At 45.5% G+C, this 12580-nt stretch overlaps 1 protein-coding gene across 4 annotated transcripts in view; it reads left to right on the top strand.

Annotated features, from left to right (window-relative positions):
- Positions 1–12580, top strand: part of OSBP2 (oxysterol binding protein 2) — a 122453-nt gene that overhangs the window by 1262 nt on the left and 108611 nt on the right. The window contains exons 1-2 of one of the 4 annotated variants that reach the window (XM_049804103.1): positions 5765–5783; positions 6887–6964. The exons of 1 other annotated variant lie outside the window; for it this stretch is intronic. Coding sequence is in view for 2 of the 3 variants with exons in the window: in XM_049804102.1 (XP_049660059.1) it covers positions 5787–5788; positions 6887–6964 (80 nt within the window). In the remaining variant the exon portion in view is untranslated. Of the gene's footprint in view, positions 1–5764; positions 5789–6886; positions 6965–12580 lie in introns of those variants that run through there. 2 more of the 4 variants (XM_049804102.1, XM_049804100.1) reach the window with 2 other exon arrangements.

Below are 12580 nucleotides of genomic sequence, written 5' to 3'. Positions count from 1 at the left end.
GTAGGATTTTGGTGTTTTTATCCTTTAGGAAGGGTCATGTTTATTCTTGTCACTGGGAAGCCAAGTGCTCTGTCACCTTCAGTATTGTGGAGTATATGTTGGCAGTATGCGAGAACATGGAGAGGGTACCAGATATTAAAGATAGTTAGAGCTTTATGAAATAGTACATCTTTAAAGTCCCAAACACTGTGAGTGAGGACTTCTCTTTAAAGGCCAGGCAAAAGCTATTTTTTTTCCTCACACAAAGTTCATCTTCTCAGCTACAGCTGATGACATGTAGCCCAAAGGAGATCCCTGAGCTTCAGCTCACTGTCAGGTGTTAATATAAACTTCTCCAGCTCTAAAGAGAGATTTGGAACCTGGGTCCTGGGGTCAGACTGTGCCAGGTAACAGGTCAGAAGTTCAATGATGTGTTTATCTACTTGGAGTTGTTTAACGCCCCCCCCGCCCCCCCCTCAAAACTCAAACCAAACAAAAATGCTCTGTAATGAACACCCCTGTGAGAATGTAGTTGCCTCTCAGTAATTCAGCTAATTTACTTGTAATCCTTTCTGGTATGCTTATGCTCTTTAACTCTAGTTCAGATCTGGACCAGCAGAGCTATGTGGCTTGAAAAGGTTGTTGAAGTTTAATGCTCCACTTGTCGCCATGTCAGGGTTATTTTTTTCTGTATTGGTGCCAAATCTGTCATAGGCAAACAAGTGGTTTTCTTCAACAATTATTTTAGATCGGAACAAGTGGGTTTATTTTAAGACAATTTGATCTGTTTTAGGCTGAAACAACACACAAAAACACCCAAGGAAATTGAGCAGCATGTGAAGGAGTTGAAACTGCATTACTTTGTGGAGCTTTCAGCCAGTGCAGACCTGCAGCAGCTGCTTGGGAAAATTGATGCTGAAGGTTTTTTGTGCCTTCTTTTCATCATTGGGCTCGATGAGAACTGAGTTAATTTGGTTGTGAGTCAGGAGTACAAAAATATAGTACAGAACATGTGGTAAAGTTTTTTTTAAAATGGAAAAAAGCCTCCATGATACTCTTCAAAACCAATGCTCTTAAGTAACAGCCATACCAACCCATCAAGTGTCAGCTCCAATTGCTCATCGCATAGTGCTCCTGTGAGACAGTCTGGGTTAAACTGGCATTTTTATTTTAATACTGCTTCTAGCTAACTGACAGGAGCAAGGAAGTGCCAGGTATCAGGCGGTGCATTTTCATTGACCTTCTCTGGGTGAGCAAACTGCTGGGCAACGTGCGGACTGCTGCTTGTTTGACTTCTATGCAGAGAATTTAAGAAATAACTTCTATAAAGGTCTCTTGCTATTCTGTGAGCCACGTGTCTTACTTTCTGCTGGGCCTTTGTGCTCATCCCAGCTCTGAAGGTGTATGCCAGAATTTGCTGCTAAGGGCTTTGCAGGTTAAATTGTGCCCTTGCAGGTGAATTGCTATGCTCTCCTTTTCTCCATGGCTTTTGACGCCTTTGTAGCTTGAGTTTGGAAGGTTGTTGCCCTGATACACAACCTGGATGATTTAGCTGTTGACTGTTGAGGACTAGCTTGATAGAAACTTCATTTTGCTTGTGCACTAAAATCATCTTAATTGGAAAACTGTACTGTGATGCCCAAGTGGCCTCCTCTTGTGTGTTGATTTAGTTCCAGATTGAAGCTTTTCGTTTCATTTGAATTTCCTGCTGCTTGCCGTTTAGCTTGCTTTAAAAAACCAGCCTGTCACGTTGCCTGGTGGTGATTCCTGGTAGGTTTTTTGTTTGTAGAGTTGAGCTCTTAAAATCTTGTGCGGCCTCTTGGGAGCTCCCGTTGTAATGGTGTGTGGGTGGGCGCAGTGCCATCCGGCAGGAGCTGCTCGGTGGGGTTTTCTTGGGTAGCCAGGTGCAATGCCTGTTTTCCACTCGGTTGGTTTCACAGGGACAGTTTGCTGAATTAAAGCTTTTAATTAGAGTATTCTTTCCAAATGGAGTCTTTAAAGCCTCCTGTATCTTTGCTAAATCTATGAAGACATCAAGTCTTACTGCCAGCGAAGCTTCCCTGCAGATCGTGTGCTTTTGCTTCATATTCCCTACTCTGAACCTGTGGAAAATGATAATGGCCAACTAATTCTTGAAGATTTCCTCTGCGGTACCCTCCTCTGGAGTGAGCAGTGTGGATTTAGGAACTTCCAGGAGTCACACAGCGAGATAGTCTGACCATTTTAATTGCCCTTGATTGATTGTCCCTCTGAGGTTGTTTTTTGACCAAGTTTTCTGGCTGACTTGGGAATCTGCAGCACGAAGGCGATGTCTGTGTTAGGGGGCAGTTTAAGCATGACGCAACTAGTCTACTTGACTTGCTAATGATCAAAACTCTCTTTCTAAACTACTCTGGCAGGCTGCCACTTATAGATTCATCATTATCTATAATTAGTATGTCTGTACAGGAGAATCTAATCACCTTGAACAGATAAGTGTTTTCAAGGAGATTAGAGAGCATCTTTAGGTAAGTATTAATTCATCAAAGATTGGTATTGGCTGTTGTGATCGATGCGCCAGATGAGTGTTGTCTTCTCCGAGCAGCTTTCTTATATTTCGAAGAGCTTGAGTTTCATGTTGTCGCCTCTGTGGTTTTGGTCCATAGCCCGTTATTCATGGGTTAGGTGTCTGAAGAGCCTTCAGCAGTACTCTCTGTGGTCACAGGATGTAACAGCTAAAGCAGCGCCAAATGGGGAAGGAAAAAAAATGTTTCATGCTGTGATTTGGTCATTGTGAAGTGAAAGGTTTCTCATCAGAAAGCAGCCTTGGCTCCCCTTGCTGGGTCTGCTCTTAGAGGAATGATGGGTGCCTGGGGCCGTTTAGCTGTCTTGTCTGTGTTATCCTGCAAAGGTGGCAGACATGGGCAGCCCAGTTCCCTGGAAAAGCTGTTTCCCAGAGCAGCATTCTTCACTAGCTTTGTTTATGCAGCAGTTAACTCCTGGTTAGCATTGTAAGGCCTTGAGTACAACCTGGAGGGTTTTTTTCCTGCTTCTTGTACTTAGACTCCAGCTGAGAGCTGAGGTGGTAAGTTCAGGAAGGAGCTTGAAAACCGCTGCTGATACTAGAGATGTGGAGGAATTGAGGACCTCCAGAAGAGACCTCTGGGAGCCTCTGATCCAGCGCCCACTCGATGTGGGGCCACCCAGTGAGGTTGCTCAGGACCTTGAGCTGCTGAGGTTTGAATGTCTCCGCGGTATGAGATTACACAGCCTCTCTGGGCCCTGCTTCCAGTGTTGCATCACCCTTGGGGGGGGGAAAATATGTTTCTTTAAATTTAGCTTGTACATAATAAAATGAGGAGAGAGAGACACTCTCCTAGAATGATTTTTATAATGGCTTGTCCCTCTGCAGACATAGAAGTAGCTGGATGTCCTTGGGGTGTTGGAGCACGCAGGTTTTAAGGACAGCCCTGTGGCTTCATGGTGACTTTGAGCCGCTTGTTTTCAAACAAGCGTTTTAATAATTTGTGTTCCCAGTCATCTTGTTTTCACATGACACTCGCTTTATCCATATGGTGCGTTGCTGTTGATCACTGTTCATCGTTTGCCCATTTTTGAGGAAGTGCCTTTTCTGTGCTTTGTAACTGGGGATGCGGTGCTTGCACGGCTCCGTCGGGGCATGTCACGTCAGAGCAGCACTTGAGTGCTGCTGTGGTGCGAGATGAGCGATGCTCTTTCCTGGACTGCTTGTTGCAGGCTTGATTGCTCTGTTCCCAGTTTAGTGCTGCGGTGGGGGAGTCAGGCTCTCTTGACTCCAAACAGCAACTGCTGCTGACGCTGCAGGAGAGCGTGAGACACAGATCTTAGTCCTTAAGGGTGTTTTTGTCATGGCCTGATTATTAGCACTGTATGAGGATTTTTATATCTCTTCCTTCGGTTGTAGTATTCTGCCCAGTTTTGTTCGCTGGTTGCAAACAGCTAACAAGAGCTATGAACTATCTTGATACTTGATTTAAGATTATATGGGTAGAAATAAAGCATACTGGCCCAAATGCTTCATTTGATGAAACTGTAGCAGAAGTAACTGGTTTGTCTTGTGCAGAACTAAAATTTTGAGAGGGGCAATGCATTCTGGTTTTGTGTGGAATGACTGCAGCCTGTATTGCTGTCTCAAGGTCAATTGCACGGTGAACTTTCAGGTAGCATTGCTCACACTGCAATCTTAGCTCCTGGAGCTGTTTGCAGGTATGAAGCATATTTATGGGCTCAGCTGCTCGGATACTTATGGGAGAGTAAGATGCCTGTCACCCGTTTCTGGTCTCAATCGTTCCAGCTTTTGTTTCTGGAGAACATGTAGGTGTAGTGACGCCTTTGCTGTAGCCTTCCTCTGTCGTCCTCTGCAAGGGCAGGGGAAGGTCACTGCTCCAGCCCTGCCTTTCTCCCACACGTTGCTGGTAGCTGCTGCTCAGCTCTGCCTTTTGCAGCTGAGGGCTCGTGTGGGCTGGCTGCTGCTTTGTGACAACAGTGGCTTTGCTCACCTCTGAGAGATTGTCGTCAGCCTCCGGGTTGGTCTTCCTTCAGTGCGTGCTGCTGGGCGTGCTTGAGGAGCAATACGGCTGTCTGTTCTGGTCCAGGGCGCAGAGGTGACTGGCATCACCTGCCTTTTGGCAGTAGCTCTTATGCCTGCCTTTTTCCAGGGTAATAGGTATTCAGCTCTGCCTTTTTCCAGGGTAATAGGTATTCAGCTCTGACTTCGCTTGCTCCAATTACAGGTTTAAATTTGTGCTTGCATGGTCTGTCATCCTTTGTACCCACAGTGAGTCACTGGTGAAGGAGCTGATCTTGTCAGAAGTAATGTGAGAAACCTGCTGTGTTTTTCCTTACAGTATCCCTTTTAACCTACCTGATTTCCTTCCGAAGAGTTTTCAGTCAGTGCAGTGTGCAATGTTTAGAGCGCTGTAACTCACTTCCGAATGACTTGGACTTTCATTATCCATAGGTTGATTTTTATGTTGCAGCAAGTCAGACTGTTGAGCTTCTTTTCTGTGTTGTTTTGTGCTTATGTATAAATTGCGTTGTAGCTAGGTAACTTAAGTGTGCAGCGATATCAGAGCCCTTTGCTTCTTGTAGGTCTCTTCAGATCTAGTGCTGATGGCCAACAACTCAGGTCGTCACCCTGAAATGTGAGTTGTGCCAGCCTGCTATCTGGAGGGCAGGCAGCTCACTGTGCTGTAACATCCTGGAGATTTATCCCCTAAATAGGATAGTGCTTCAAAACCTGAGCTAACTGGAGGTGTTAAATTTCCCTTCAGGTCCTCATTATACTGTTCAATTATTTTAATTGTTCCTATGGCACCTTCCAGGGATCTTTTTACACTTTATATCAGCCTTTGTTTGGTTTTGATCAAAAAGCTTGTTTAATAATTAATTACTTAATATTTCTCTGTCTGACGACTGCAGGCTGGGCAGACGGAGTTAAAGTGAGAGGATGATAAAGCTGAATGTGCTTGTAGCTGTTGGGTCAGTGATTGCTGACTCACGCAGGCACGGGTGTGAGGATGCCAGTGCTGAGCCTTCAGGCTATGTACGAATCAACGTCAGAATTAAAAATGCAAATCGAAAGCATGGTACTACAGGGCAGTGGCACGATTCGATTGTCAGTGGCAGTGGCAGCCACTGGGACAAAAGCAGAACGAATCTCCTCCTTCGTCCTGTTCCAGGTGCTTATACGATTCACTTCACCTTTGCAAGCACGGGGTCCTGGGAGTGCTGTTTTGAGATGTGGCTTGTTGCTCTCGGTCATCCCAGCCTCCCGCTGTCACCAGGTGATGTTGCTCATAACTGTATGACATTGCTGTACAGCTGGGTTTGTTGCTGCTTGCAAGTTATGTCCTGCAGTTCACAGTGCTGACATGGGCAGTGATGAAATTTTTGCAGTGTGAGCAGTATTGACTGGCTTGCATGCATGTGTCAGAAATGCGTTGTCGCATGTGTTTGCCCTGCATCCAGCGGTCCTTCCTTTCACGCTAATTTGGGCCGAACTGTATTTCTATCAACTTTCCTGTTTGTTTTTTTTTGGTTTTTTTTTTTTTTTTAAAAATCTAACTCTTTAAGGATATTTCTGCTTTGAAATCATGACCAGATAGATGTATGTCCCTACAGTGACTCAGGGGGAGGTCCTTCCTTCCCTAAAAATAGTCTTAATTCTCCAGATGAAGAGCACTGTCTGGGCACATGTAGCAGTTTAAAGCAGCTTCTGCAATGCATGTGAAGATAAATATGGTGAAGTGGGAGTCTGTGCCTTTCTCTCTTCCTTCTTTAACACAAAGCAGTGATTCTTAATCTGTTATTAACAGCTAGAGCAGGTTTCTGCTAAGCACTTTATAAGAAACGGAGCAGGAAAACATTGTCCTTCACTCCTACTGCTTGCGTATTACTGCTATATGCATAAGATCTTCTTACTTTAGGCTTGTTGATTGGTACAGATACCTAAACACTGCAGCTGTGTGGTCTTTTAAAGAACAGCAAACTGCTTCTTTCTGTGGCATACCTAGCAGATGTGATAACAAGGGCTTGCAGTAGTAACCCTGGATGGGCAGCAAAGCTCCTTTGGGAAGACACTTGGACTCCTGTTGCTGGGGCAGGCGTTCAGGTTACTTGCTTAGTTTCTCCAGGGATGCTCCCTACGGCGTTTGGTGATGTTGGGCTGTAAGTGCAGCCGCGTTTTCAGAAGTGCCGTGGTGGGCACTTCCCAGCTGACTTGGTGCTTTGTGCCTGTCACTCATCTGAGCACAGAATTAAGAGTATTTGTCGCAGCAGAAAATATCCATGGCAACTAATTCGCCAGTTCTGTGAATCTTCATGATTTTTGAAGTTTCTCTTTTTCTGTGAAATGCACAGGGGTGGTTCCACAAACTTTTTTTTTCAGGTCTTCCGCAACTGTCAGGAGTGATGGCTCTTCTTGGAAACGTGTGAAAAATACACCGGTCCCAATTCGGAAGACAGGGTGAGTTTGGGTGCATTTGGCTGCAGAATGGATATGAGTGACTGAGGTATGCTCATGCCAGTAGGATAGAGACAGGCCCCTTATCTCCAGATGGAGTGTGCATGAGTGGGGTTTACATGATTAAATAAGCACCTTTTTGTCTTAAAAGTGCAGATATGTTGTGCAGCAGGTGGGGGTGCCACCTGTGCCTGCAGCTTATTAAGAGTTAATGAAGTTAAGTTTCAGCCTTTGGTTTGAAGTCCTTTTTGGAGGCACCTGGATGTGAGTGCTTGCATGGTGCTGCATGGCTAGGTGTCAGGGCTGTGTACTTCAGAAGCCCCATCCTTTTTTTAAAAGATGGAGACCTTCCAGCTTTGCTGTTTCCAAGTGTGTGCATTACTGTGACTGATGGTGGATGCTGTTTATCCGCCGTTTGTTATTCCCATGTTACTACTGAGGTGTTCCCCAGCAGAGCTTGTGGAGCAAAAAAAGCACTACAGGTTTATAGTGTGTGGTCAGGTGAAACTAATATGTGGCTTTATTTTATCCAAATATTTTTTTCCTTTCCTTGTCAGTTGGGTCTCCTGTGGTCTGTGTTGGTGAGAGACTGCTGCAGGCTCCCCATCTTTGAATCTCTCCTGGGATGTAATTTTTAAGCAGGACGGAATAGAGTGCTCAAACCAAAAGTCATTTTGCGATGGTTCAAAAGGTGACAATCATCTTAATACTGTATAATTTGTATTGAGCATGCACAGCACACTTATCAGCTCACACTGCTGAATTGTATGGTACTTTCACTGTCTTGAGACAACACATAGGGCCCCCTTTTGAAGCTGGTGTAGTGTTAAATGCTCACAGTAGTCATATCCTGTCAAGGATTGATCTTTGTTAAGAGTGTAGTATTTGAACGTATAATTTGATTATTTTTTTTTGTAGATGTGGTAAGATTACACTGCATTAGTCCTAGTATTTGCTTTATAATGTCTTTATTAACGGGTGAGTGCACTCACAGCCAGTCTGTGGATGATACCAAATGGATCAGAGAGGCTGCTACGTCAGAAGGCAGGTCTGGATTTCAGAGGACCATGGCAGGCTGGAGAAACAGGATGATGGGAACCTTGCGTTGTTCAGCAGAGGTGAACGCAAGCCCTGTCCTGGGCTAACTGGCTAGAAGGCAGTTTTGCAGAAGAGCTCCTGGGGGGTCCAGGTGGACAACAAAGTGACCAGGAGCCATCACAGGTCAGCTGTCTCTCTGGCTGTGTTAGCAGAAGTGCAGCCAGCGTGTCGAGGGAAGGGACCATCCCCTCTGCTCAACACTGGGGAGGCCTGTCTGGGCTGTGGGTCTGGTTTGGGGTTCCCCGGGAGAAGGCTGGAGTGGTGGAGGGATGTGAGTAAGCTCAGCCTGGACCGGAGGAGGAGAAGGGGAGACCTTACTGTTGCCCGCAGCTATGTGATGGGAGGGTGCGGAGAGGACAGAGCCTGGCCCTGCTCATGGTGGGATGAGGCAATGAGCTGGTATCAGAGCATGGGAAATCATATGTTGACACAAGGAAACATGTTATAATTGGGAGTGGGGGCTGAATATTGGGATAGGGGTCTGGAGAGGTGGAGGAAACGCTTGGCTGAAGCTGTGGCTAGACAAGGTCCTGCACAATCTGATGTGGTTGCTTCTGCTCAGAGCAGGAGATTGGCCCCAAGGTGCCTTCCAGACTCAGTTAATGTACCACCCGTTCTGTCATTATTTGGTTTCTGATGCTTAAAACTTGGTAAGTGTGCCTTCAGCTCTCCAGATAGTGATGGAGGATGAAGAAAAGCCACATCATGTCTATGGCTTGCCCTGGCAGTGCCGGGGGAGCACTGGTGATTCCTGTGTCTGTATGCTTCAGGCTGTTTCATAAACTGATTCCCCCACTTCCATGGCATCCTGCTACAGGGGGTTCACAGTGTGAGACCCTCATTTATTCTCTTTTTTTTCCCTCCCAACTGATGTTCCACTGCCAATATTGGGTTCAGACAGCTGTAGCTGAGCGCTGGCTTTGGGGAGGGCAGGAGAGCTGTGTCAGCAGAGTACCTGATGGGAAGAGCTGCATGGGCATGTCTCCAAATGTGAATTAAGGAGAGCTGACCTGGGCTTGCAGGGCACTGGAGGTGTACAGATAACCAGTGGTTTACTGCATCCTTCTGGTCCTTGTGTTGTACCTCCTCCGCTCACCCCACGGGCGAGAGTCACGTCATGACTGGGGGAGGTGGGAAGTGATGGACCGCAGGGTATGTCCCCTGCGGTCTGGGGCTCTTTTGTGCCTCACGTTCGGAAATGAGCAGAATATACTTATAAATCTGAAAAGCTGATTTGGTCAGGAATTGGGACACTGGTGCTTTCAGCACAGCTTGAACAATGCAATCTCACCGTGTGCTCTGTGCTGGTTCTAAAGTTGATTTTTTAATAGTACTGAGAGTTTGGCTTTGTAAAAGCTAGCGTTACTCATCCAGCCCCTCCAGATCTCAATTCCTGCACTGCTTGTGGCTGTACTAATTTTTTTAAAAAATAAGTATAGTTTTATTCTCTAAAGTTATAAGTTGTCCCTTAAAGTGAGGGAAGAACTTCTACCTGACATTGGGACAGCCTGAGGATTGAGAAGCCAATACAAATGCACACATGAAATTTATGATGTGATTACACTGTGCTTTACTGGTATATCATGGTTTTATTAGTTAAAGCTTATAATAACGATAGTGTTTTGCTGGGATGCTTGGGGAGGTAGAGACCTGGCTGGGTTTCTGATCCCTTTAGGAGTGGGATTTGCTTAGGAGCTGAAAGACAGAAATGTTAATATTTTCTTACCTGTTTACTTTTGCCCGTGCAGTCTCTGGGATGTCCCAGCTGTGGTGCTGCCCTTGGACTGTTTTCTGAGGAGCCTGCATTTTTATGTAGGTAAACTTTTACTATGCACTGGGTGAGGCACCTACCTCTTCCTCTCTGGCCCTTTCTTTTATACCACAAGAAAAGCATCAAAGACTTCTGCTTTGAAGTGGAAAACCTATGGATGCATGTGCCTTAGAAGTTTAGTTTTAAATTTGGAAGTTGACTTGCAGAGGTCTAGCAAGTCATCCTTTGTTGCCCTGCAATAAGGCAATTTTTTCTTCCTTACAGCCTGTAGGCATCAGGCCCTGAATTGTCACTTCTAAGTACCTTTAGATGATGCAGCACTGTATCTCAGCACAGATAAGGTCTGTAATTACTGGGTTGGATTGAATTCTACTTCACATCTGCAGCCCTAAGCTGCCTTTACAGGGCAGTAATGAAGTATCTGTCTAGCTGCCCACATCCGATATTCTGCATTTTGGGGATGTTACAAGTTAATATATTACCTGTCATCCCCTGCTTTGGAGGCAGTGTAAAGCACGTGCCGTGGGAATGCGACTGATTTAATCAAGATTTTTGCATTTAGTTTCCAAGAGCACAATACCTGTAACAGGCTTAATGATCGTGAGAGTCAAATTCTGCCATCAGAATGGGGCACTGAGAGCTTTAGGGAAAATTCCCTATGGATGCTGCAGGGAGGCAGTGACGCATTTGTAGTGAAGCGCTGGGAGCATGGCAGTGGAGCTTTCCTCTGTAACATGACTGCTGTGCTGTGCCCTGCATTTCACAGGGTAAGGCTGGATGGTTGTAACGGGAGCAGGAGCTGCATAATCTTTAACGTAGTGTGGTTTTAATGTTGTTGTGAACTTGGTCTGAGGTGTTCCCATGATGAAGATTTACAATTTCAGCAGGAATGCATTTGAACATACTCCTTGGCCAGATGAGACTATGGGATAAGGTTTTGTTGATCAGACTTCTGTGCTGCCCAAACCTGGGATCGATACCTTGCATTGGTTGGCAGCAGGGTGTACGTGGCTTCAGGTCCCACATCGTCTTGCTGGGCTTGGAGCCCCAGACGTGCAGAAGACTTGAGGGAGGGACTTGTTAGGTGAGCACGTGTCTCCCTCCTGCTGCCACATCAGTAGATGTTCCCTGGTGGGAATTGCTTTAAGAAAAGCCACAGTGCAGCAAGTCTTCTATCAAAAAACCCTCTTGGCTTTCCAAGGATCATTTAGAGGACATGCAAAAGTTGCATGTGAATTGTTGATATTTAGCTTGCAGTGTGTGTCTGGGACCGCTGCCTTTTTTCCACTCTGTACTGAGTATATCTTGGTCTGATGGAAGGAGAACAGTACGAAATGCAAGACCCAAGCCAGTTGTCCTGGGACCTACTAGTTGAGATGTGATGGGCATTGGGGCAGTGGGCTTTGTTCAGTGTTGCAAAGCTGTCTTGCACCCTAAATGTTTTTACTATAGTTGCTAATGGGAGAAAATGTGGGGAGGTTTGTCTGCTTTGTAGGGGACGAAAACAAAGACAAGAACATGGTGGTAATGTCTGGTGTGTTGAGGGCAAGTTTACAGCCTGAGGGTTGTAAACCTAGCAGAAATGCTTAAAATCACTGTCCAGTTTCAGTGTGCTCCTGTGATTGAAATTAAGGAAGGCACATCATACTAGCAAAGTAGGTGCAAAGTGCACCTTTTCTCTCTTTAATAAAACTTCGAGTAGCGTTTCTGCCGTGGCAGATGTCTATAAAAAGAATCTGCTCCCATGTGCAACTGTTGTAGTCTGAACAGCTTAGTTTAGTCTTAAGCAAGCATGAATATGATGTGATCTAGCTCGCTTACTTGGGAAGAGAGCATTTTACTGCTTTTTCACTGGTGTATACTCCTTAATATGTTGACCATGGGAAGATTTCCTACAGTGGCCTGCCTTCTATTCCCTGTTAGAGCATTTCTTTTTATCTCTGGTAAAACAGGGGGGGGAGAAAATTGAAGGTTTAAACCTGCTTTTCTTCCTGCACCTCCTTACAAGAATAAAGAAATAAAAATGAGCAGAGAAGGTAAGAAAAATGAGTTTTCATGCATAAAAGCACTTTGGTGTATGCTGGGAGGAAAGGAGGAGGATGAACACAGCTTTATTTTTAACCTACATGAAGTTATGCTCTGAAAACTGGCTAAGCAGTGGGCTGCTTTCCTCTGCAGCTCAGCTGGGGTCTTCCTCCTCCCTCAGGGAGACTTGTCCTGTCCACCCTGCAGCGCTTTGGGCTCCTTTGATGGAAACCTTCCAACAGCTGAACCTGCTGGGGTGAGACCCCGGGGGCTCAGTGTCCTTCCTAGAGGCTGCTAGAAAGACATGGGACATGGGTCACTGTCCTGCCAGCACCTTCCCGGATTCGCTTAAATGGAGGAGCTTGTGTATGCACAGGGTGGCTTTAAGACCAAGTTTGGCCTTTCTTGTATAGGACCTGCCTTAACGCTTTTGTATAACTGTTTGGTCTTCAATATATTACACTTTAAAGCTATGCAACAGGATTTCTCTCTTCTGTTGGCTGGAGAAAATGTAAAGCTGTGAAAAAGCTTCAGAGAACTGGTTTCCTTCTGGTGCTGAGCTGTATTGTCAATATTTGTTTTCACAGGTGTAACTCTCCGTATCTCATACCATACTGGGGGAGTGTGTATCAATACACTGATCGGTGTTAAGGCACACAGCAAATACCTTTCTGCTTTTCCTGTTTTCACTTTTGTTTTTTCTGCATTGGCAAAGTAACTGTCTG

Source organism: Accipiter gentilis, chromosome 7, assembly GCF_929443795.1.
Source record: "Accipiter gentilis chromosome 7, bAccGen1.1, whole genome shotgun sequence".
NCBI classification, from domain to species: Eukaryota; Metazoa; Chordata; class Aves; order Accipitriformes; family Accipitridae; genus Astur; species Astur gentilis.
The sequence above is the reverse complement of the archived record's forward strand: the minus strand, read 5'-3'. Positions and strand labels throughout refer to the sequence as shown.